General features: G+C 50.8%; 4 protein-coding genes across 4 annotated transcripts; 2 read left to right on the top strand and 2 right to left on the bottom strand.

Annotated features, from left to right (window-relative positions):
- Positions 1 to 228: 228 nt before the first annotated feature.
- EMWEY_00018030 (peroxisome biogenesis factor 7, putative) lies at positions 229 to 1,895 on the bottom strand (the record flags this gene model as incomplete). The annotated part of the gene is made up of 2 exons (XM_013480001.1): positions 229 to 335; positions 680 to 1,895. 2 exons carry the CDS (start codon positions 1,893 to 1,895, stop codon positions 229 to 231), a joined length of 1,323 nt encoding a protein of 440 aa, XP_013335455.1.
- A 3,336-nt stretch (positions 1,896 to 5,231) lies between these two features.
- On the top strand, positions 5,232 to 11,809 carry EMWEY_00018020 (hypothetical protein, conserved; the record flags this gene model as incomplete). Its single annotated transcript, XM_013480000.1, has 8 exons — positions 5,232 to 7,301; positions 7,505 to 7,620; positions 7,897 to 8,021; positions 8,287 to 9,140; positions 9,814 to 9,962; positions 10,221 to 10,286; positions 10,516 to 11,360; positions 11,460 to 11,809. 8 exons carry the CDS (start codon positions 5,232 to 5,234, stop codon positions 11,807 to 11,809), a joined length of 4,575 nt encoding a protein of 1,524 aa, XP_013335454.1.
- A 1,249-nt stretch (positions 11,810 to 13,058) lies between these two features.
- Positions 13,059 to 16,853, bottom strand: EMWEY_00018010 (hypothetical protein, conserved; the record flags this gene model as incomplete). Its single annotated transcript, XM_013479999.1, has 1 exon — positions 13,059 to 16,853. One exon carries the CDS (start codon positions 16,851 to 16,853, stop codon positions 13,059 to 13,061), a length of 3,795 nt encoding a protein of 1,264 aa, XP_013335453.1.
- Positions 16,854 to 23,179: 6,326 nt separating this feature from the next.
- On the top strand, positions 23,180 to 24,329 carry EMWEY_00018000 (hypothetical protein; the record flags this gene model as incomplete). Its single annotated transcript, XM_013479998.1, has 2 exons — positions 23,180 to 23,243; positions 23,821 to 24,329. The coding sequence occupies 2 exons, from the start codon at positions 23,180 to 23,182 to the stop codon at positions 24,327 to 24,329; spliced, it is 573 nt and encodes a 190-aa protein (XP_013335452.1).
- Between the last annotated feature and the right edge of the window lie 1,444 nt (positions 24,330 to 25,773).

Genomic DNA, 25,773 nt, shown 5'->3' with positions numbered 1-25,773 from the left:
TTATTTTATTCCCTCCCTCGTGACCTCCAGCTGCTCACTAGGAACCGCAGCAGCAGCAGCAGCAGCAGCAGCAGCAGCAGCAGACGGCTGCTTGCTGTTGGTCTTTCCTAGGGTGCATCTCTCTGCATACAGCGTCTCTAATGAATATATACGCCGCATGCAGCGGCTGCTGCTTGCTGCTGTTTGCTGCTGCTTGCTGCTACAGCTAGCTGCATGTAGATTTATTAACTAAGGTTTGTTCCTTCTTGCTGCTATTCGTCTCTTGCTGCTCCCTGCATGCATTGTTGCTACAGTATACTCGGCAGCAGCAGCAGCTGCTGCTGCTGCTGCTGCCCCTGCATAGGATCGCACCCCCCCCTGGACAATACAATACATTGTGTGTCGTATGTTTTTGCTGCTGCAGCATTTACTGCTGCAGCAAAACCACTGCAGCATTTGCTGCAGCAGCAGCAGCAGCAGCAGCAGCAAGAAAAAAAAAGAATTTATCTTGCATGTTGCATACTAAGAAGAAGAGATCTTTTAGGTACTAATGGTGGATAATATCCTTTATCTGCATTATATATACATATACTTTTATCCCAACTAGTTGTTGCAATTAATCCTGAATTGAATACAGACCAATCCAGCCCCAAAATAAATTCACGATGATGGTCACTACTTGCATGCAAACGTATCCAACCTGATCCAGGTATCCATGGAGAAGGCAATGTCCTGTTATTGTTACTGCTGTTACTACTACTACTACTACTACTGCTGCTGCTGTTGGATGTTGCTGCTGCTGCTGCTGCTGCTGGTTGTTGAGATCCTTCTTCTTTGCATGCAGCAAGGGTTATAGTTGAACCCTCGTCAGTATCCCATACCTTTACATGCATATCATAAGAACAAGAGGCAAATCGTTGGGCATTGAAGGGGTGGGAGACGACCCGTCTTACGGCTAGTTGGTGTGCCTGGGTAGACGAGATGCGGCTAGGAGCAGCAGTAGCTGCTGCTGCTGCTGCTGCAGCAGTAGGAGAAGAAGCGGCTGCGTCTGTACCCTTACGTACGTCCCATAGACCCACCGTGCCGTCAGCTGCACCTGTAAGCAGCAGCCAAGGTCTGTGCTTCATCCAGTCAACAGAGAGGACTTCGCAAGGATGTGCATGCACTGCCCATGCTGCTGTAGGTGTCTGTACACCGCAACGGGAAGAATTGGGGGCAGCCCTCCTCAAGTCATGGAGCAGAAGCCGGCCATCAGCCCCCACAGAGGCGACAAGTGCTGCGTCTGCAGGAGACGAGCAGCAGAAACAAGAAGCAGGTTTGCTGCTGTGCTGCAGCACCAACACTGGGGACTCCCAGTGCTGCTGCACGTCACGGACTTGCACCTCCCCGTCAAGCCCGGAGGAGAAGAGCAGCCGCTTCTCTACGCAACTCCAGCTCAAGCTTGTAAGGTCGCGGCGGTGTCCCTGCACCTCTGCTATTGCCTTGCCTCCTTCTTCGCCTCTCGTGGCAGAGAGTCCTGGCATTGCTACTGTTGCTGCTGCTGTTGCTGCTGCAGAGAGCTGCCATACTGTCATGCTGCCCCCCGCTCCCCCTGCTACCAGCGTGTGCGCATTCAGCTCCGACCACGCTACATCGTTAACTGCTTGTTTGTGGTTCAACATTGCAACACGCTGAGGCTGCAGCACGTCCTCAGCTCGCGCCTGTGCGTCAACACGGGTAGCAAGAATTGCAGGAGATGGAGCTGCTGGTGTATCTGAGACAAGAGAAGAAGGAGATTCAGGTGTTGCATGCATCTGAAAAACCTCCACTGCACCAGGACCAGCCATGCCAAAAAGATGCGAAGACGCCACCGCAATAAGAGATTCAGAAAATGGAGAAAAACGACATGACTGGCCGCAGTGGTGCAGCCGCCCCATATGAACGGGGCATCTTGAGGGTTTCATCTATGAGATAGACAGAGGTGTTGAGAGGGGTTGTGTTGTTATAGTTCTATTTGTTTCTGTTTTTGTAGTAGTTGTTGCTGCTGCTCTCGCTGCTGATGCTCTTGTTGGTGGTTATGCACTTTCTTCGGTCTTCCTCATCAAATCCACTGCTGTACCTGGAAGAGTTCCTTTGAGGCTGCCTCCCTCCACACGAGAACAACCACGACGCCACCTCCCTTGGAGAAGGCGAACAGCAGCAAAAACAACTGTCTTCGAAGACAGATGTGTAAATAAATATGCAGTATATGATCTAAAGGTAACAATATAAGCCACCACGCCGTCTATAGGGAAGACAATAAGACCGAGTTGCAAGGAACCTGCTGCAGCCGTCCGCCACGCAGATCGGAGGCATACTGTGGAACTAAAAGGTAGGTATTTAATGAAATCTGTATTGTCCTACATATAATATAATTATTAAGAGGGAAACGTCACAAGACGTCCACCTACAGTTTCGTTTTCGAACTTCACACGTCTCACTCACTCACTGCGCCTGCGGCGAGCGGACTTGCCTACGCAGCTGCTTGTGTAGGACCTCAATTGAATGCCTTTAGACGCAAACTACAACAAAATAGCAAATTTTATACGTAGAGTGTCAGAATTCGATATACATTGCAGATGAAACCAGCTAAAGCTTCACACGAATAGCAAGGATTCATGTATCACTATACTGTACTCGGGGTCGTCGCCAGCCCCGAATAATAAATGTAACACATTTTCCATTGTTGGAGGTTTTACGGAAACTTGATTTGGTTATTATCAATAGCAACACCTGTGGCATCAAATATATTCGCCTTTTCTGTATTTATTCTCCATTTAAACTCTCCTTGTAGATGACTAGGCAAACTGTGTACCGTACGCAACTAGGGGCATCGAGCTCACACTAAGACTATTGCGAGCCACAGTGGAAGCTCAGTATTCTACATAGATGTTCACTAACCCCAGACAATCCCGTTCCCAATCTCCATGGTTCCTGGGCACAGAGACCTCAGCGACTGGGCTGCTAGGCATAAGGCACAGAGCAACGTGCTGCACCTCACGGAGGAAAACAGGCCCAAATACAAGCAGAAAGTAAACTTGTTTGCCTCATAAAGTAGCGCTCCAGAAAATTTTTGAAGGCTCCTGTGTGGGCGGAAGGTTTTTATTAGGGCTATGTACGTGTTCACGTAACAATTTGAAACATATTTGCATACACTGGGAAGTTATGCTACAGTATTCTACTATTTTATTGTTGCATAATCCGTTGGAATTTTGAGCATGAGCTCTACTCCCATCCAGATTGTCAGGTAATTGCGTAACACCCGCGACACAGTGATAGTTAGTCCACAGTTTAGGGGCTTGAACACAATTGCATACAGATGTTGCTTTGTGGCAGAAATGGAGGTAAGCTGAGGTCCACTTCTGCCAGAAGACTGGCAGATACCTTAGTACAGCTCTCCTAAAAGTGCTTGGAGACTGGTTGGTTAAGATAATGCTTTTCCCATAAGGGGTCACCTATTTTTAATTTCTTGTACCTCACGACGGTCTCCATTCAAGTTCGATGTTTCTTTCCGAATTACGTAGAACATTGGGGCTCAGTGTGGCAGACGAGGGCAGCGACACCCATCAGCATAGCTACGGAGCCCGGCCCATAGCCACGAAAAGCTCTGAAGGCACTCTATGGGGCATAACTAATAAACAAAGATATCGGGACCCTCACGAATTCAATATAAACAAAGAAATAAGAATCTGGATATCTAATTCAGATGGAATTGCGTATTTCAAGGTAAGGGAGACGGGGAGGGTAAAATAATAGAGACAAGCCCACGAAGAAAAATATCACAGTTGCCTTCGTTTTGTTCTCAGAGGAAGAGGAAGTAGAAGAAAATTGCCCAGCCCTCAGCTATATTGTTTTATGGGATTCCCCATACTGTCACAAGCCAAGGCAAAGCATTCTGCTAGTGCCGTTGTTCTATCGTAATCTGCCCGATGGTGACGAAGCTGTAGTGCTTAGACAAACCCTAACGCTGCCCTAATAGACAAACGGCAAGTAAAGGTTCTCAAGAACGTTCTACAGTGTCTGTGCATACAGCCAAAGGCAGCTGAAGGCTCGCTTGTGCGTCTATGCAGTGCTTGCCAACACTGTCAGCTGCACCAAGGTGCGCTGCAGCCCATGACCAGACACCTGCGGTGTCGCAGGTTCGCCCAGTCGAGGCGCTTGAGCCGCTGCTCTCAGTTCGCCTGGAGACTGGGGTGGGAGGTCAGATGCTCTTACAGAACTATCAGTTTAAGTATTTTGGCACCACTGCAGCTCGCAATAGTCGTCGGACTAGATCCAGGACCTGTGTTCTAGGTACAACAGGGCAGCGTGTGTAGAGGAGGACTATAGTGAGGCGCATCAGTAGTAGATCTTCCACATCTTACATACAAAGGGCATGTTGGTTGGTGTGCCACAACTTAGGCGAGATCACAGCACAGTAGAAGCCGGAGAAAACAATTATTTTTGGGCGCCGACAATGTGCCAAACCGGCGGGATGACAGCCCGGTAGGGAGCGGGCAGGCATGCATGCCTATTGCTGTACACTGATTTACTTTTGTGTTGAGAAGGGTGAAGTGATTAGGCCAAGAGTCTCTTCTATTGTACAGAAGCGTCTTTCCCGTCTACATTGATTGGAGGATACCTGCGCGCTGATGTGCAACAGGGCGTCTATACGATCCCCTATCTGCCGCTTCTCCTTAATCATATTCCTCTTTCGCGAAAAAATGTTTCTGGAAGTAATTTCAGTTTAAGCGAAGATACTACAGCTGCATTTCTTTTGCTCGCGCCCGGCCACAACGGCAGATCTCAGACGCAGCCTGAGCCACAGCAGCAGCCCGGCTCTCACCCCCGACGGAGGCGACTGAACTGTTGCACCTTACTTTGGAGAAGCCGATGATTGTTTCTCGAATTTGTATTGCATTCCATAAATTTTGAATTTCTTCTTCAATTTGCTCTCTGCAGTTCTCGTCTGCATGTCGGCAATCGCTGGGCCGCCGCAACGGCGAAGAAGGTCCAGCCAGAGGCAGCCGACAGCTTGCTGCTCTCCTTGGAAATAGAAGGACCCAGGCTCTTCCTATTTCAATACATTAACGCTTTGTCTTCCCTAGTTTAGCGGGTAAATTAAGGTCCCAAAGGCCGCAGGGCCTCACCCCTGCCCCCAGCTTGATGCTGGGCACAATCGATTCTCGCAGCAGCAGCAGCAGCAGCAGCCCCGAAGCAAGGATGTCCCGCGAGGGCATTCATCAGTCTCGGAGATGACTGAAAGCGCACATCAAAGAGTGCTCACTGCCTCTCAGGGGCCCCTACACGTGCCCGTTGCTCTCCCAGCAGCAGAGACGGTATCCACAGAAGATGTCGGCGGTGGGCTCTCAGAGGCCCAGCCAGCACAAGTACCCACAGATTCAGACTTTGGACCGTTTGTTTCATCAAAAGAGGCCAATAACAGCAGAAGCAATGGCAGCAGCAGCAGTATCAGTAGCAGCAGCACAAGTAGCAGCAGCAGCAGTATCAGCAGCAGCAATGACTGCATGGTACATCACGTCCCTGCACGGCGATACAGAAGTGCAGCTCTTTACCTCCAGGACCCCCACATGTTGAAGCATAATCAGCAGCAGGATGATCTGTGCACAGGAGATAATGAAAATCTCAGCACTCCCGGTGCCGTTGCTGCTTCTTCTGCAATCGGAGGCCTTACGACAAGCCGGCATTCCAGTGACTCCTCCAGGTGCAGGAACAGCCGAAGTACCACGACTAGTACTTTGTCTTGCAACCGCCTAACAAGGCTAAACAGCAGCTGGGTTAACAGGAATGACGAGGCCGTCGGTAGAGAAGGACGTGCAGATATCGGCAGCTGCGGTAACAGCAGCAACAGCAGCAGCAACAGAAGCAACAGTAACCTGCAGACGGACAAGAGGGATATAGCCACAACGGCGGCGTCTCATGCTTTCAGACGGCCGTTTTCAGTACCGCGCCAACAGTTCCATCCGCTTTGTGTTTCAGAAGCAGCAACAGCAGCAGCAGCAGTTGTAGAGGCCACACATACAACAGCACTGCATCAGAGACATCACGATATGCAGTATACTGCCACAGTAGAACCTGTGTCTGCAGCAACAGCAAACGATGTCGCAGCCGGTCCCCTCCACATTGGGCTCGAGGACGGGGGGGCATCTGCTGCGGCACTCGGACGCCATGTTATCCCTTTGAGACACAAAACAACATCTGCCGCACAGCCAGCAGCAACAGCAACAACAAAGGCAACAACTTTCTGGATACCTCCAGCTCATCACCAGGATCTCTTCAGAGGTGGCCGCTCCTTTGCCTCTTTCAGCAGTTCTGCGTTTGGCGGGATGTCGTCCTTTGCTCGACAAGTCAGCAGCAAGGCACCGCTTCTGCTGCAGAGCAGCAAAACTGTTGCAGCAGCTGCAGCAAGGAAAGCTGCGGCCGTAGCAGCTGCAGCTGCTGCAGCTGCCGCTTCTGTTGTAGGGGAACTGCCTGCAGAGGAGCCGTACACCCTCGAAAAAGAAACGCGAGCAAGACACAGGAACAGGAGCAGCAGCAGAAGCAGCAGCAGTTGCAGGAGCAGAAGCACCGGCAGAAGCAGCAGTAGAAGCAGCAGCAACAAAAGCGATGAGAGCAGGTGTAGCAGTAGAGTGGGGCACATTTCTGCTGCTGATAGTTCATTTTCAGAGCAGCTGTCTGCCACTCCTATCTCCTGTATATCGTCTCTGCACCCGCCATCTCCCACAGGAACAATATCATCATCAGCATCCGTTGCAGAAGGGTCATCTGGAGCCACAGCAGCTGCAGTTGGTGTTGCTCCTTTCCCTGTCTCCCCTTTCCAGTTTGCTCCAGTTGCTGCGCATGGTGCTGCCCGCCCCGTATTTCTTTCCTCTGCTGCTACCGGGGTTCGAACCCGCACTGGCTCTGTTACAGGGTCTGATGTAGAGGACCTTGGTCTGCGCATGCCCCCCTCTCCTAGGAGCCTGAGAATAAGCGAGAATCTGAAGCAGAGGGTGGGCTCTACAACAGCTGTTGATGTAAGTACAGATGGGCCTTTTGTTTCTGTTGGTGCTGATGCTCCTTCACGCCGCGATTCGGTGACGGACGCCGCTTTGCAACTCGTGCAGACGCAGAAGCAGCAGCAGGCGCAGCAGCAGCAGCAGCAGCGGACACTGGCTGAGATGCTTCCAGCAATTTCTTCACCGTCCTACGCCTTTCTAGAGGCTCAGAGTCTCGGTGCCCTCCTTTCTCTCCCATCACCAAGTGAAACAACCCTCAAGGTTCGTATCGCTGCTGCGCTTGCTGCACCCCTGCAGTTGCTGCGGGTACTGTGATACTGCTGCTATCTCTTTTCGAACTGCAGTAATTTTTGTCTTTGATTGTCAGACTGTCAATCCGACAGTAGTAGCAGAACCAGTGCTGCCCCATCAGTAGTGCAGTTTCAGTGGATGCAGCAGCAGCTTCGTGACCTGTAGCAGCAGACGCAAACCTAAAGTTTGGTTGTGTCTATCCTCTGTGCATTTTTCAGACGCGTGTGTGGCGGTTCAAAGGTCTTCTGCCCCCGCGATGGCTGGAGGAGGACTTACTGCTGCACCAGAATCTGCTGCTATTCTGCAGCAGCACTGAGCCCCTTGAGGTTTCCCTGTTAGTTCCTCTGGCTTCAATTGCATCTGCATGGGCAGTAGATGGCAGGGGCAGGATCTCTGCTGCTACTGCTGCTAAGGGAAAGGCGCCCTACCGCATGAAGCTTGTGGCTTCGGCAGCGGCAGCAGCAACAAACTGTCGAGGAGAGGGAACAGCGAGGAAGCACAAGGCAGCCAGAACCATTGTTTTCGGATTACAAAGTGCAACGGAGAGAGATGCCCTCCTCAAACACATTTTGTACTTGGCAGACAAGTGGAGGTGAGATACCACCCACAGCAAGAGAAGCAGCAGCAACAGAAGCAACAACAGAAACAGTAGTAGTAGCAGTATTAGTATTCGTATTAGTAGTATTAGTAGTAGTAGCAGTAGTAGTAGTAGTAGTAGTAGTAGTAGTAGTAGTCGTGAGACATAAGAAGCAGCAACAGTGTCATCGGTTTGATTATGCACTTGAGAGTAGCGGTGGACGAGCAGTGGTTGCAACTGACTCTAGACGGTAGCAGCGACGATATGTGCAGCAATTACACCAAAGGGAACAGCATCAGGGATTTTCAGTTGGCTACACTGCGTTAATTTATTGAATTTGGTTGCGGATCTGGTTACCAAACAAATGGCACAGAAAAATCATACATGCGGCTGTTTGGGTCCTACTCAGGTCGCGTCCTTCAGTACCGGACTTTCTGTACCGACCCCCCTGTCAACAGCAGCTGCAGTTGTTGCACAAGCAGCTGCACGCAGCCACGAGGAGTTTGCTCCTGACCCAGGTGGCTGCTCTTGTGAAGGAAGGCTCTCGGCGCTGGGCCCGCGAGTTCCTGGGGAGGCTCCGTGCCATAGCAGCAGCATCTGCTGCTGCAACAGAGCACCGTACAGCTCAGACGTCTCGAGGGGTTTTGGTGTTGCAGCAATGGATCCGGTTGCGGAAGCGGCAAAACGTTGCATGGGCTGTTCAGGGGCTGCGTATGCATGCGCTACATAAACAGCAACAGCAACAGGCTGCAGCAGTGGTTGCTGCCATGGCCTCAGGACACCTGCAGCTCGCCACAAACCGGCTGGAGGTGGCTCGCCAGCAGCTCAAGTACGCCTTAGGCCGTCTTGTTGAGAGGCGGCTGCATGCAGTATTTCTGCGGCTTCGGCTTCTGACCACTGTCAGAACGGCTCAGCAGCAAACGCTGAAGGGACAAGCTGTGCAGCTTTGCTGCTCCGTGCAAACGCTGCAGCGCCGGCTGCTTCATGGGGTCTTCTTCCGACTGCGGAAATTAGTGCTTCAGCGGCAGCTGCAGCAACGAGCTGTGCAGCAGCTGCTCCAGCACATGCGGATGCGGCGCCTCAAGTGGGGCTGGCAGCGCCTGATGTGGTTCACCACCTCGCGTCGGCTAGCTGCACAAGCAGGACAGCAGAGGGCTCTTTTTCTTGTCTCGCTATGCATCAGAGCTCGCATGCGCAGCTCCCTTCGACATCTGCAACGCCATGCTGCAGCAGCAAACGCCGAAGAGAAGCACCGGATCTGCAGCAACATGCAACAAGTAAGGCTTTTGTTCCCTCCTATATTTCAGGCATATTGCAGCTTCGCTACCTGTGGCTGCAGCCCTTACCATACCTGAAGGACGATGGGTCAATCAATTAGCTGAGCTGCTAGCGGAGCTGGCTAGCTGAGCTGCATCACTGACCCGGCTGCCAGGCACTTGCCACACAAGGGAATCCGCTGGATCTTTCTATGGGGAGCCCCGGCTTCTGTCTAGGTAGCTACCTCGGTAACTATGCTGAGGTGACCTGTTGATTTCTGCGAGTACTGTGAGGCCTGCAGGTGAACGAACGGCTATTGGCGTCATTGAGACAAGTGCCACAGCAGCGATCTGCGATGCTACTGGCAGCAGCGCTGCAACAGATGCATCACGAGAGGATGTCGTGGGCCCTGCACAGCTGGACAGCAGCAATTAGGAATGCTAAGCAGCGGGATAGGGCACTGCTGATTCTTCTGCTGCTACTGCAAATGAAGCGCGAGCGCCTTATGCTTGTAGCCTTCAACTGCCTCCGGAAACACGTACACGACGATCGAGAATTGAGCAGGCAAAAGGCAAGTTTTTAGAATTCAAAGTTCAGGGTTTAATGTTTATAGTTAGGCTGTTGGTTAAGTGGTGCTCCAGCAGCAAGCTTGTGGACACATAGCAGCTGGTGCTGATGTTTTGTGTGTCACAGATGAGGGCTGCTTGGCTACTTGGATTGCTTATTAAGGAGCAACAACTGCAGCGTTTGCGGTTCGCATGGCTTTGCATGCAACGGCCCAAGCCGGAGGGCTGCTGCCGGAGAGCAGCCCGTCAGCTGGCTGGTGTCATAGAAAAGGCGCAGTAGGTCTTGTGCTAGCCTCCCCACGTGAATTTAATGATCAGGGAGATGCAAGAAGTGCTATTAGTAAAATTCAAACGAAGGCAGTTGTGGACGGCAGTGCACCAGAATATCCACAATGCAGACAAAAAGGCAAAGAGACAACAGCCCTCTCCGTCTTGAGATTGCCGCAAGGAACCGGCTCCATTTTCCCTTTCACGCTACAATTGCTGTGTGTTTTGCTGATGCTGTTGTTGTTCTCGTTGTTGCGTATTCTGCAGGTTCCGTCAGGTTCGTGATGCGTTTGTAAGGTTGCTGCAGTTGCAGGCCACAGGCCAGACGATGCGGTAAGGGAACTTCCCTTGGGTGGCTCCTGTCCAACGTACATACAAATGTAATGGCATTTAACTGCAATGTGCATTCTTAGACACAATACGGAACTAAAAATGCGTGAGGACGCTAATGTCCGGTGTTCAGTACTGCTTACTTGCTGCCGTCTGCTTCCTGCTGCAGCACAAGCTACAGCAGACAGAAGTTGCGAATTCTTGTGTCCTGTCTCAAACATGTGAAATGCAGATCATTCTTAAGGTTGCAGCTGCTGCTGCAGCTAGGGACGTGGCTGCAAATGCAGACTCTCAAGCAGCAGGCGTTGGGCTTCTCTGCTCTGCGGTCACACGCCGCTGCACTTGTTGCATGCAGCACAGAGGCGGCAAGAGCTGCTGCAAGTGTAGCAACACAACAAACTGCCTGTATGGGCAGCAGCGCCTTCGAGACGGACATATCCAGTCGTGTTTCAGCAGCAGAAGCAGCAGCGGCTTCAGCAAGACTGCAACAGCTGCTGGACGTTTCCTCCGACCTAATTGACTGCCATCGTGACCGTGTATTGAGTCAAGAGGCTTCAGCATATGACAAGCCCTTCATATACCTCCCCCCGGCAATTGGTTCTCACCAAGGGGCAGCAGCAGCTGCAGCAGCAGCTGCTGCTGCTGCTGCTTCAGGTGTAGAAGATCTGTATGGGCTGCAATCCCCCAAATCCTCGCTGCAAAGCCAAGATATGCCCAAAAGGACCAATGGCTTTCTTTTTCACCATCAGCAGCAGCCAACGCTGCTACAACTGAGTTCATCATCCGGGCACCGCCGAGGCAGCAACGGGGTGCAGTGGGACCGGCCATGCCGGTCTGATGAAGGAATGCACAATTTTGGTTTGTCGCCTGAGTCTTCAGCTACCCTGCCATTAGGGCTCAGTCGCAGCAGCGCAGACAACAGCCCCGCCGGGTCTCCTAAGACCCGTCTAGTGCAGCCGTCGCTCGTCTTGGCACACGATCGCAACAGCAGCAGCAACAACAACGGCGGGAGCATCAACGACTTCCTCATCAGCTCGAAGGTCTCAGACTTAACGGATTACGCTGCGCACGAAGCAGGTGAGCGTGGCGTTCGCTTCGCTGCCTCTTCGTTGCCTCACTGGGATTAACATTGCCAAAAGTCATGAAGTTGAGATGCTGCTCGTGCTGCTGCTGCAGAGATGGATGCACTGGTTAGGAAGCTACAGCAAGCTGAGCGCCAGCCAGGCTATATCCTTGGCCCTGCAACGGTTGTTTCATCCTCCCAAAAGCCCAGTCAGGAGCAGCGGGGACCGCTGCAGCATTCAGTGACTGCTGCTGTGCATACTGTGCAAAGCTGGTCACGTGCAGCAGCAGCAGTTGCTACATTGGCTACAGGTGAAGAGGTGCAGCTTTCTGAGGTGGCTGATGGAGGCAACGCAGCGCAAGTCCTCTGCTACAGCTCATGTCCTACAGCAGTCGACGAGCCGCTCTCCCCGTACATCCCGCCTTCTCGCGGCTGGTGCACAACGGCGTTGCCGTCTCACTAAATGAATCCTTTTGCCTCTTTATTTCCCTTGACATACCTAAACTGGACGTTTTGGGCTAGTGAATTGCGTTGTTGATATACAGCGAACGACAGTCTTCTGGAGAAGAAAGGAACAGCAAGCCGAACACAGCTGCGGTTTTTCCATCTGAGTATCTAGGAAATGCATGTTTTGCGGAATTAGTTTTGAGGTTTACTATTGTTCATGGCTATAGACATGCTTTGCTTCATCACACAAGGCTTGAACAGCGCAATTGGGGCAGATACTCCCACTCTTTTCAGCTTTGCATGTATGCAGGCGTTGTAGCTCGTCGTTATCTCAGAAGTAATAATACTGAGCTATTCAGACAATTACTTAGGCTCATGCATGCAACCATACGCTTGCAACTGTGCATTGATGTTGGTACAAACTAGATGCAGACACACAATTGCTCATAGGCTGTGCAAGGCAGACAAACTCAAGACTGGCCTGCATAACCACTATCAGCGTTGGAAGAAATCAACAATAACGCATGCAACTGCAAACGCAGGCTATCATCCAGAAGTTTAGGCTTTCGGATGTAGATTCTGAGGTTTGGGGCACACGGCATCAAAAGGTAAGGGGATTCCTTTTCTGCAGTGGTCCACTATGCTAAAGTGTATCCCCTTGATGCCGGTAACCGCAAAAATAAAATCAAAAGCCTGCCTTTGCTTGGAAAGGAGGCGTCACCGAACTAAGGGTTCCTGGTGTACGTTTACGCCAGTGTCTAGTGGTCCCGTATGTGTAGCAAGCGCATTTTGTTCGAGACTATAAGACACCAGTTTTCGCTGTTTTCTTCTGTGTCGACGCAGCAAGAGTGGCAGCCGATCGCTTAGCAGCCAATACCAATACCGCAGAAGAAGCATTAAGCGCCCATAGAGGTATTGCTTTCATTGAAGTGTACATACACTTCAACAACCGCTATTTACATATGTCTTCCATTGCCCCGCGGCAAATGCACACTATACATACAAATAGAAGTCCGTGAAGGAGCGCAGCGTGATGCCGCAGTCACCTTGTTCGGATATGGGGCAGCAGTGGAGAGATTCCGACTGCGTGCGTACGGCTGTCTTCCAATGTCCCTCTTTCTGAAGTGGGCTTGTGGGGTACTGCAGTAGTAGACGAGGCACCGCAGCTGCCGCTGCTGCTACTGCTGCTCTTACTGCTGCGCCGTCCTTTGCTTCTCCGCCCGCTACGGCAGTTGCGTAAGCTGCTGTGGGGGACTCAGCTGCACCTACGCACTTTCTTGTGTTCTTGGTTTGGGGTTGCTGACGCCTGCACCAGTGAGGCGAATGCTGCGAATATAGGCCTTGTTGCAGAAGGCGACCTTCAGCGTCTGTGCGAAGGGCCCCAAACGCTTGGGGGTAAAAGTCACATAAACTTTGAACTGCTGTTGAGGCGGCAACAGGCCCCTCGCAGGTTTGCATTGAAAGGGGTGCCGAGCTTCGATGCAGAAGTCCAGCTGTCGCGTGCTGCTGCAGTTGAGCAGCAGCAGAACCTGCTGCTGTTCGTCCCCCACTACGCAACCAGGAAAATGAAGGGCCCCAGGAGATACCTCCAGCCTCGGAAGCCTCAGTTCAAAACGCCCAGCGAAAAACTGATGATGAAGATACGGGCTCAGTAGCTGTTGATACGGACCTTCTTTAGTTCGACATCCCATACGCGCAGCCACCGATACACCACTACAAAACCCACTGGATGAAGTGCCGCTGCTGCTGCCGCTGTTAGTGGCTTGTCCCGGCGCAGGACCCGGCACTGGATACGCTGCGCCAGCTTGCTTGCCTGTAGAGCAGCAGCAGCAGCAGCAGTTTGTGGGGCAGCAGCAACAGCAGTAACAAGGGTCGGTGGTGGGGTTCAGCGACTGAGGAGGCGAGCGTGTGCATGCTTTCTGGCGCCTTTCTTCCTTTTTTTTTGCTGCATTTGTTTCTGCAGGGATGGCCTTGAGGAGCAGCTGGTGCAGCGAGGAAAGGACGCAGGGTGTGCTGCCTCTATCGCTTTTTGAGAGGTTGCCGTTGTAGCATGTGTCTCTCCTTCGAGTGCCTGCCAAGCCAGCTGTTGCCCCCGCTGTCTCTGGGCGGAGCCTCGCCACCACAGGCCTTCCTTGGGGACCCTCTGTCTTCAGGGCATGGGTACGAGCTGTCATGGGGCTGCTGTGCTCATGGGAGAATGTCTTACCAGATCTTTTTGGTACAGAAGACAATCCCATCGTAGGTACTCCGCACTCGCTCCCGCCACAGCCGCCACTGCTACTGTTGGCGTTGCTACTGGTGTTACTGTTTCTGCTGCAAGGGTACTTGCCTGCCTGGTTGCGGGGCCCAGCTAGAGTGGTGGGCTGATGGCTGCAAGTGGCGTTTCGTAGGCCGGGGACAGTCACTAGGACGTGGAAGTGAAATGACACTGGCACCTTGACGTTTTTCCAGCTCTCGAGGTGTTGAAAGCCTACCTGCAGTTCACAAGGTGGACTACGCAATTTCAGGCGGACTGCTGCAGTGCCTCGCGGAGGCAGCAGCAACGCAGACGGCGTCACCTCAATAGCACAGAGGCCCCCGCTATCCTGGGGGCCACTAAAGGTCCCAGGGGATCCCAATACAAAGAAGGGGTCTGACAAACGACGCAGCTGCAGCGATACAGGCAAAAGGGGAGAGCAGGTGGAACGGCGAGGGGGAGGAGGCAGCCCAAGAGGCACTTCCTCAGACAACGCTGCCAGTGGGCCCCACAAAGCCCCTGACCTCTCCTTCCATGTGACTGCTGCAACAGCAGCAGCAGCACCTTCAGTCGCAGCAAGAGTACCAGATGCACCCGAAGCACCCAAAGCAGGCGGAGCATCAGCAACAACAGCTGCAGGTGCACCAGCTGTAGCAACTGCAGCAGCTGTAGCAGGTGTTGACTCTGGCTGAGGTCCAGCCTTCGAGTTGAAGTGGGAGGACGTTGAGCGCTGCTGCTTCTGAGAAGGCGGGGGCCTGGCTGTGGGCGGGGACGTTACTGGCTGCATGTTAATTTGTCGAGGGGAAGCGCGTGAAGACGCTGTGTGCTCCCCGCGGTGCAGGATCGAGGAGCCTGCGGTCTTTTTTGAATCTGAGCTGCTGTCTACCCCTCTTCTGAACATACGGGAACTCCGCCCACGACGGCTCAGCCCTCTGCTTTGAAGTGTGGGACCGTCCACGCTTGCTGAAGGGGCAGGCGGCTCCTCTGGAAGCCCATTTGGTGCCTCCGCTGGGGACTCCTGTTGATGGTAGGAGCTAAACTGTTCCACGAGGGCTTCCCAGGGGGTGTCTTTGGGACTTGCACTGCTGGAAGACTCGCACCAACAGCATTCCTCTGACTTCGAACAATTCAAATCTATTGGTGCAAGAGCAAACGGCCCAATCCCTTCCAACTTCTGGAGCCCAATCGGCGAAGAAGGTTGGTTGGCTGCTCTTTCTGACTGCTTAAACGCCTGCACCACCTCAAGTTGCTGTTGCTGCTGCTGCGCACTGCTGCAGCTACGGAGTACGGGGACTGTGCAGGAGCTGCGGCGATGTATAGTACCAGTGCCTAGGCACCCTTGAGTTGGTGTAGCGGCTTTGGGGGGTTTAAAAGGCGTTTCTGTTGCAGGGTAGGCAGTGTTGCGGCTAGTGTTGCTGTCCCCGACACGCGGGGTGAGGATGGCTTCTCGGTCTGATGGCGCCTGCAATGAAGACGGGAGTGTGAGGGTGTCAAAGGGCAATGCCTTCTCCTGAAGCTCTTTAGGGTTGCCTCCATGTGTTAGCTGCATGAGAGGGGAACTGTTTAGGTTCCGAGGCCCTAGACCTGCTGGGTAGCAGGACAGGCTGTTCTGAGGAACAAGGAAGCTCATGGCAAGAGGGATAGCCCCGAGGTTGTTTGCGTGCACCGTCAGGCAGCGCTCCTCTCCGTGGTACAAAGCCCCAAAGTCGATGCATTGCAGCTCGGAGCCCTCAACTGTAAATGCCCAGCGAGGAACGACGCTGGCCGCCTGCAGCTGCACTTGTGCCTCCACTTTCGGGGGCAGGCCCGACCATTGCACTGTTTCTGGTTGTGTGGGAGAGGCTCCATTGATCTTTGTTTGGATCCCTTCGGATGCCCGCTGTTTTAGCTCTTTCTCCCTCAGACGACCCCCAGCCAGGGACCTCTTGGGATGAAGCCCGTTGAGGGGTACGATGCTGCATCGAGGGCAAGACGGCGCCTTTGGAGTTCGCTTACAGACCAGCAACAGCGAGAGGCTCACCTCTGTTGGGCAGTCTGTCTTGAGCTGCACGTTGATGCAACCGACTTCAAGTGGCTCTAGGAGCAGCTGCTGAGGGTGAAAAGAGACCTGCAGCAGCTTCTGGTCCAACAACGCTTTGATAGACGAAGAGATATCGGCTTGGGCTATTTCTATTGCCACCTTAATGCTGTAAGAACTAGTGTTCGTTATCGGCAACTGCTGCTGCTGCTGCACTCCTGGAGGCACCGGCGAGAACTGTAGCAACGGAGGACAAGTGAAACTAAGCAACGAAGCGCTCCCCTCCACGGGGACCTCTACCTCGTGTCCTTCTGGGCCCACCACCCTCAAAGCTTGCTCAACGGAAGTCCCCAAAAGCGGGGGTGCCCCTACGTGAACCCTTAGGGAAAGCCCCGGTGCCAGCAGGGGACAGATCACAGGGTTGAGTGAGAGGTGGTTGCCTGTGCCAATGTGCAGACCACCGTTTGGCCGGTTCAACACGCGAACGGGTTGTGGCCTCTTGCCTCTGTTCAAAATCGTTAGGGGGAACCTGCGGCGAGATAGAGGAGACAAATCGTTGAATAATATGTGACGCGGGTGGGGTACCAAGTCCCAGGGAGGCAATGTGTGACCCCTTTTGCTTTTAGCCGATCTCGACTTTGCGTTGCTGCACGTGCTGCAGATGAGCCGTGGTGACGCATGAGAGGGTCCTCTCTCGCTAATGTTCTGTGGCTCCTGTTTTATCCGAAGACAGGTAGGGGCAGCCAGGGGGCGTGGAGGGGCAGATGCAGTTGCGCCTGCAGCGTTCTCGATGACTGCTGCTCTCATGCTGCTTCAGCGGGCGAGCAGGAACTCGCTTCGACCAACCCCACACACAAAACGAGCCAGATACAACTCCCATCAGATGTAGAGTTGCCGGCCCAAGGGATCAGCTCTAACTTTTTAGCTGCTAGGGCTCGGCGGATTAAGGCATCTTTACTCGCAAGGAGCTCGAGATGAACGAGGAGGCAGGCAGCTCGGAACACGATTTGCGTGTATCCTCATGTCACCCTGCATCCTTCACCTGCCATGCGAATACACTCAAATTTGAATTAAGTTTAAGAGCGTACTAACCACAGGGGTTGTTTGCTAGGTCGTCACAGCCTGTCTTGGCAGGTGACCTCCAACGACCTTCCAGGAGTTGGTCTTAGCCGTTGCCGGCACCAGTTCATGGGGCTCGCCGAGGCTGAGCATCCATTATAAAAGCACTAGTGGAATGCTATTCACGTAAGCAACCGTTTAACTTAAATATAAACTGTCGAAAGAGAAATAGACACGCATGCGACCGGGCTCGCCCGAGCACGCGAACACCGTCATGCTGAGTATGGGGCTGGTTTTTTCACCCCTGCCCTTACCTCCAGCATTTTCAAATACACGACACTACTATTTTGATTAGCTAGTTTCTGTAAAAGTGGCAAAAAGGTATTCTCAGGTGGGCTTCGCTCTTCGTTAGACTGGGTGCCACCCGTTAATTCGATTCTCCACAGACCATCCAAGTGTAGCCTTGAACTTGAAATTTCAGGCTTATCTGTGTGGCAGGCGCTTTTCAATATTGAAATTCAGATTTCGGGAAATTATGTTTGTCCGTACTTAGGAGGAGTTTAGACTTAGCAACAGTAACAGCGCATCCGGCGAACAGAGCTGGCACAAATTCCGAGATTGTCATAAGGCCGAAGAGACACCTAACGGCAAAGTGAAGTTTTGAAGCAATGTTTAATGGATATAGCCTGATTCATCATATATTCATATCAGGATCTCTGGCTATTCTTTTACTGTTGGGGATGGGGTATGTTTTCACACGATAAGAGACAATAGAACCATCTGCCACACACATGAAATTGACGAGATAGGTTGTTGGTTGAAAATTCATGCTTCTGAGTAATATTTTCGGAAACAAATTTTCACAATACAGGCGCTTAAGAGAGTGAAAAATTCAACATGTGTACATCCTCCCCCATTGGAATACCACCAGCCACAAAAAAGTGCAAAAAGAGTATATGCAACGAAGCCGATCTATGCGTGCCAAAGTAAGATTACATCAACCAGGACACCAATGCTATGCACCCTAGCAGTAAGGCATGCTGTGCACTGCCAGAATAGAAACTTAAGATTCGCAAAGTTGCCTTCAGTTGCAGCTGAGTACCGTTCATGCGGTCCACTAGGGAGCTGAAGAGAAGGATGAACAAAAGCAAAATACTAGACATTGTTTACACTAGGCAGTACCGTTTAACGTCCACAAGGGAAGGGGTGGAATTAACTGTACAATGCATATTTACCGTATTCCCTCATTGCTGCATGCTGACTAGGTAATTGTAGCAGAAGAATATGCCACCCGTTCATGCAAAGACCATTCAAGAAGCCACAGAGAAATAGACGAGTTTGATTCTGTGATGCAAATGGATGTCACGTGAGGCCTTCAAAGCCAACTTAAGGGGCGTCAAACTCAGGACAGATTGTGAATGAATACGGACACGTATTCCGTGGAATGCAACTCAGGACAGTTGCTTTGCTCGTATTTTGCAAGCTCAGCTAAACAGACGCACATGAGTACATTCATCTTATCGTAGCACGTGAAGTACGTCCACACGGTCGACCCTCTCAGCGGATCTAGTGCAATTAATAGGTCCAGCTCATCCAGACAGACAGTCTGTCCATTGGTTTTGATATTTTCACACCAGGGAATACTTTCGATGCGTCGAATAACGCATGCAGTAGACAAAAGAGTCGGGAAGGGTAAGAAGAGACGAGTGGTTTACTTCGGGTATCAACTAACTATGTAGCAGATAGTCTGGACAAGCATTAAATACAGAGCGCAATTAGTAATAATTATAAATGGCTGAGAGAATATTAAGGGGTGTGGCAACAAACGCAACAACCAACACAGAGTTGATGCAGGAAGGCAGGTAGTTGTGAATATAAGTACTTCGTATGCAGGTTAAGACAGCCTCAACCCAAGAACAGTCCAAACGAAAACGGTTGGAAAGCAGACAACTTGAGTAACGTGGCAAGCTGAGGAAAAGCACGAGAGAGAACAAGGCAAAATCCATTTGTTTGTTCGAGTCGTCACTTCTTCCGTATTTTTATTGGTTCTTCTCGCCCTTTCTCTATGCATAAGATATTTTCAGCACCTGAGGAGACCGTTGCATATCACTATAAACCCCATGAACCCCATGCCCTTCATTTCAATTGCTGTGTGCTGAACCGTCACCAAATTACAATCCCCCAAAATAAGTGACGAATGAGAGCTCATCTACAAGAAAAAGGAGATTAGTTCCAGTGGTAGACACCAAAGAAGTTACTGCAGTGGTGCGTTGGCGCAGAGGTAATTGCCAACTGCATGCGCATTTGCAGACAATTGCCGGAAGTTGAACTATGAAAAGTGAATCTCGACTAGCATACATAACAAAGCCCAATTGGTTATAGGTTATATTTTGCAGGCGTGAGCAAGTACTTCTCAGATTGGCAAATGAACCTTTCTCTGCTGGTTGTAGGCAGTCTGGCCACAAGCCGAAGAATTCAATAACTGCCCATGGTATAAGTGCACGCACCAAAAGGGGATCTGTTTGTATTGTCTGCGTGGGTGTGCTGCACTACTTGTTTTGGGAGTGTGCGTTGCGCCATGTGGCAGGTAGTCTGCTCAAGTGCGTCTTCAGGTGTTCGGGTCGCTCTGCAAAGGATGCCACGACAGGAGAGGGAGGCGAAATACTTTTACTGAACTCTCATCTTTACAAATTTGATTCCATATCAGCCTGAGAAACGATGATATCTGGGGTTCTTCTCAAATGTGTAGGCAGCTGAACAGGCCTGCTGTGCGTTGGGAACACCCCTTTACAGGTATTTGTTCGTTTAACGTGTGGGCACACACTATAGTGTACAGGCATTCTATAACGTCCACACAATGTTATAACTTTGGTCGAAGCGTTCGCAAAGGCCAACAAAGAAATGGTGTTGTTGTCTGGAAAGTGTCTCCCTCATGCGCACACTAATGTTGAGCAACGGAAGAAGAGCACGGTTTAAGTGCTTATCCACGTGGGAATTCTGAAATAAAAGGTTGCTACCGGTCGGTCAAGAAGGGGCCATCAGAACAGCAGATATTGCGACAAGGTCCTGTCTGCGGCCCTGGATTGTCCCTAGGATTGTCCCTAGGATAATCCGCTTCAACGGAAAAATACGGCCTCACGTTCCCCGCATGAAAAACCCAAAAAAGGATTCTTGCATAGCTGTCCGGTTTCCGAACGAATATGGGCAGATAGTGAACTTGGCTTCAGTCGAAAGCTACGATACCAACTGCGTCGTAGTGGACAGGCTCAAAAAGTATTCCAACTTGATCCGCGATTCTAGTTCGGTTACACCAGATGGAATGGCTGAAGTATTCATTATTACCCTCTGCAAGCACAATTAAAGTGTCTATTCGGTCTTCTGGAAAAAATTCCGGAACCTTCGACAAACCGACCATAGCGTGACCGCAAAGCAGTTAAAGACAGCCGGTAAAATTGATCGCACTAAGCGCGCTCTGTTTCAGCATATACGACTATATCCCAGCACAATTTTCGAAGTGGCTTGATTTCCTTCACTTTGTTAAATGCGTTCATCATGTATTCGTTAGTATGCTGCATTCGTAGTCTCCACCGAGACGAGTCTTGCCGAACCTACTTCAGATTTGCCTGTCGGAAACGGGTTCCATTCCTCTGCAACCCCAGAAGTCTCAAAGTAGATCGTAGCAGCACAGTAATGCATAATACCAAAACAGAAACGGCAGGATAGTAGCTACGACCGACAACGTTCAGCGGTTGCATTGGACTCAAGCCATTGTGTTTTGGTAGATTTGAACGCTTTCCGATGCATAGACGAAGGCGAGTAGCCATATAAGCTTGCTGGGCGTTGGCTATAAACTTTTGCTGTGTAGCTCTTCAACTAGTGCTTTGATTGACGTCGCTGACGTGACCTCAACTTGGAGGTGTCATCCTATGATTAGTGCTGGTTTTCTACAACGGACAAGGGAATCACTCAAATACTTCCGAACTTTACCAGCAGAGTGTCAGCAACCTCGTGGTGGGAAGCCACAAACGGAGGAGACCGAGTTCGTAAATGCTTGTGAACCAATGCTCACAACAAAAGTCGAGAATATTACATTAAATGCCCAGGAAGAGGGCGAGATGAATAAGCAAGCATCTATATATCATCCTTGCTTCGACGGCAACTCCTGCGGGCGTCGACGTAAACAAGACAGGCTAAGGTTGTAACTCGCCTAGTTATTCGGTAATCATTGCAACTCCACAACACACGAGGACAAGAATTTTGTGCTAGGTGTTGATGTGCCAACTGGTCTCTTGGGCTGAGGACTAGTTTGACAACTCTGTCTACGGCGAGCCTGCTTCAACCCTGCGAGTTTCAGTTTGTCTTGATTTGACAATCTTGGGGTTCTTCGTGTGTCACGTCAATGCACGGCGACCGCAGAAACGCCAGAATTGCTTTGTTCAGTTGTGAAAGGTAAACCCAATAAGCAAAGCCAGCACTATCAGAACAGCAAAAGGCTGAATTCCATGCGTCTGCAACACTCAAAATAGGTCTTCCGCTCAGCCCCTTCAATACGATGTTATCAGAACCCTCGGCAGACCACTTTTTTAAAGCTCGAGGCGTTGCTGCACGGCTATGGAGAGGACGGAGTACCATACACAGCCGATGGTCAACAAAGCTGTTCAGCAACAGGAGGAAGTAGCAGTTGAATACAGCCATCTTCTGGGTGGACACTGGCACATGGGGTCGGGTGCTGCGTGTTCATGGGTTGGGGTATGGCATAAGCAGGGACAATCTGTCCACATTGGCAAATATGCCGAAACTGGGCACATGACACCATATCCAGCCCTAATAGACACACCGTACACAAGCCGAAGTTCACAAGTGTCTGCAGGATCTCTCCATATAACCTATATATCCAGGAAGGCTTGTTTGTGCCTTTTCGTGGGGCTGCTCTGCATCTTGAGTTGCACCATGGAGGGTTGGAACTCATGGCAGGCCACATTCTCTAGTGCAGCTCCAAGCGCTTGGCTACTGAGCCCAGAATGGTTGAAGATTGCTGAAGGATGCCTGTTGTGTTAAAGGAACTCTCATCAGTACAATTTCGACTCCACTGCAGCTCACGACAGTCCTAGTTAAGATCCAGGGCCCCCCTTACAATGCTTCTCGAGGAACTCGTATATTTATTATTTTTTCTCCATTGCAATTTACGATTTTCTGCTGCCTAGGCCGAGGGCCCCTGTTACCGATTCATTTCCGCATGCTCAGCCACGACGAGTACACGCATCTCCCCGTTCATCTTGACACGTTTTGGAGACTGCGCGGTAAACTCCTACCTGTGCTCTGCAGAGGATCATTTAGATTTTAAAAGCGAATGAAATGATATTTAAACCTCAGGTTTTAAAAGCACGGAAGCAGTGGCTGCTGCTGTGGTCTGCGCTTAGTGCGCAGATAGGCGCTACTCGAGGAGGCTGCCGCGAACGCATGCCCTGGAGCGGCTTTGTGTTCTTCGTTTGACTTAAGTTGCAAATTAACAAGAAAGTACTCATGTAATCTATTTTGTGTTTGTTTGTTGAACCTTACAACTGAATACAGCCTGTCAAGCCCTGTCGCCCGTGGCCTGTGCCTCTTGTTTCCTCCTAGGGCGTTGGACGGGTGAACTCGCGGCAGGTTTGTGCCCCATTTTTTCACAAGACACAATCAGTTTCTTTATTTAAAGAATTGAAGAATTAGATTCAATTGAATTCTGAGCTCTCCTGTTCTCTACAACCTGCCGGCTGTGCACCTCCAGGTTGTTCTGTGGGCATTCATCCCAGCGTTCGTTGCTTATTTGCAGCCTTTTGTGGGGGATAGTGACTGGAATTTCGTTCTGGTTGGACCCCACGAACAAAAGAATAAACTCCAGTTCTCGCAGGTCTTTAAGGAGCAGCAGTCCTATTGGCCGCTCGTCTGCAGGGCGCAGCAGCAGACGGGTCTAGGCTACCGTCTGCTGCTGCATCGAGAACAACAAATCATTTACCCTTCAACTAGCAAACAAGCTTGCAGTAGTCAAGGGCTAGGGTAAACCTGTCAGTATACAGTACATAGATCTCATAAAGATGTCCACGAAAGCCCAACCAGGCTTTCCTACTGCGAAAGAAGCAGAGGAACAAGTTGACAGCGGTATGTTCAGGTCACTGCCGATGGTACAGGTGCTGGGTGGGGCTTCTGTTTTTTAATTTTTTATATGAAAATTGCGTGTTTGCGTTCGATTTCCCGCCCACTTCTTTTTTCGCTTTATATTTGTTTTCCGCAAAGTACTGTGAACAACAAAGTCCGGTAGTCTAATTGTGCGGAAAGGGGGTGCTTGCACTCATTTGTGACACTTTTGACAATCTTATTGAGTGTGATTCGTAGACCTCTCGTATACGTAAAGTTTGTTTCTATGTGTCGATCGTCGGAGGTGTAAATGCCCCAATAGTTCTTTTTTCTTTTGCTCCTACAAGAAGTTTTCAGCAACGCATGCACTTCTTTGGGGGGTGCCTAAAGTGAATATTCATCAATAACCGCAACTTAATTTCATCGAAGCTGTCTATATCTGCATGCGGCACGATCCTCTGTGTTTTCTTCAGTTTCTATCGACAATTGTGTATGGGTGCATCTTCGCATGCATCCGTCTGCTTGTGCACGTGTTTGTACATTCGTGTATATGTCTGCAAATAGGTTTATATACATGTATGTATGGTTGTGCTACCTACAGCCAGTGAAGTATATGAGGAGGAAGACGACGAGGCGTCGATAGAAGGGGAAGAAGGTGGAGGGCCGGCGTCGGTGCCGCCTCAAGGAGTGGAGGAGGGGGGGCAGGACGGGGAGGAAGAGGATGATGATGATGATGAGGAGGAGGATGATGAAGAGGAACAGGAAGAAGAGGACGTGCTAAGTGAGGACCTTGACGAGAGTTTAGAAGATGAAGAAGATGAAGAAGAAGGAGACGGGGGGGCCCTTGCGGAGGAGGGACACCCAACTGTGGGACAGAAACGCGAACGCCAGCAGCTGCAACAGCAAGAGGGAGAAACTGAAAACAATCTCGAACAAGAGGATTCTCAGGAAGGCAGCGAAAGTGATGATGATGTAGAGGAGGTGGAACCAGAAGAAGACGATGAACAGCTGGAGGCACAGAGCACAGAAGACATCGATGACGAATCCGAAAATGTCGAAGAGGAAGAAGAATCTTCCCAGGAGCCCCAGGCCAAACGAGCCCGTACTTGAATTAATGTGTATGTACCACAGATATTAGTTTGTCTGTATGTATATCTGGAAGCACATATACATGCAAGCACATATACATATTATATTCACTTCGGCAACTCACTTGCGGTGTATGTGGTATGTGTACGCACACGCACACAGCTGACCATCGTTTACGGCGAATCTTAGGTTTATAGACGCATGCAAAATTATTTGCAACACCAGGGATGCTTAGTTCTTGTGTTTATTTTGTCCCGTGTGCGGCGCTGCCTGGTGGCAGTTCACAAAACAGTCGGAACGGAAAGTAGCCATAGGTACGAGGGATATGAGATGAAGAGGTAAACAGCGGCATCTTTTAATCATGCGTTGCTCTGCAGCCAAAAGCAGCAGCAAGCGCAGCAGCAACAGCAAGAACAACAGCTGCAGGAAGTCGACCATGCAGCCTCTTTGGACCGTTGGGGCCATAGACCACTGGGGAAGCATCTAGTGGGATCCTCTGCCTCGGTATCTTTCCGTTGCTTCTGTTGCTGCTGCGGCAAGCCAACCCAGCTTTGGGAGTAGTTAGCTGTGTTGCACACATGACAGCACAATTAATAGTCTTTGCCCTTTTCCTCCCTCAGCACTTGGGTTCTCCTGAAAAAGTTCCTCTGCCCAACTGTGCCTGCCCTTCTTCTCCTAATTGATCAGCATCTCTGTGCTGCAGCGGAGTCTTTTTGGACTTTTGCTTGGGAGCAACTTCTCAGGCTGTGTCCTTGCAAACGAACGGTAGCCCTTTTGGCGTACATCTTGAGGCTGTCTCCACGGTTGTACAGACACGGGAACTAACGGGTTCAGTTTGGGTTCGTTGCTAATATTTTAAACTTTTACTTGAGTTTGAGTCCCTACATATGCATACGCTACGGTGGACTCTGGTTCTAACGGAGCGAACGGACTTAAGTAGTCCTTGCTCGCCAGTTTGCACCGCTGCAGTTAGTTCAGTTGCTTCTCTTTCGCTTCCAAATAGGAGTTCATGAACGGGCGCCCCAAGATGTACGCTTCTTTTTGCCGTTTGAATTTGCGTAGGAGCTATTTTGCAGATGCACGCACAGGATGGACGCACTACGGGGGTCACCACCCAGCAGGTGTTTAAACGACCTAGAGGGAAGCATTTGAAATGCCCATTTATTGGAAAGAACTCACTGAAAGAATTTAATTGCGATTTACCCGTTATTGTTAGCTTTGAGTGTGTGCTGAGCAGAGGAGCACCTGGAACTGCAAGCTAAATGCATCAGCAGGTCACCATTCATCGTGCCGCGGGCGGATGGAAGAGGCAGCCTCTATGTCATCATGATGCTATTATGCCCAGAAAACCTGAAACGTTTCGACGTGCAAATCCATAAATATAGCCAGTTAGCCCCCACAAAAAAAAGGCGCCATATCGTCTGGAGACCTGACACTACTGCCGAGTAGTTCAATAGACGTGGCT

Source organism: Eimeria maxima, genomic scaffold (genome assembly GCF_000499605.1).
Source record: "Eimeria maxima Weybridge genomic scaffold, Emw_scaff151, whole genome shotgun sequence".
NCBI classification, from domain to species: domain Eukaryota; phylum Apicomplexa; class Conoidasida; order Eucoccidiorida; family Eimeriidae; genus Eimeria; species Eimeria maxima.
Note: the sequence above shows the minus strand (reverse complement) of the source record. Positions and strands in the feature narration are given on the sequence as shown.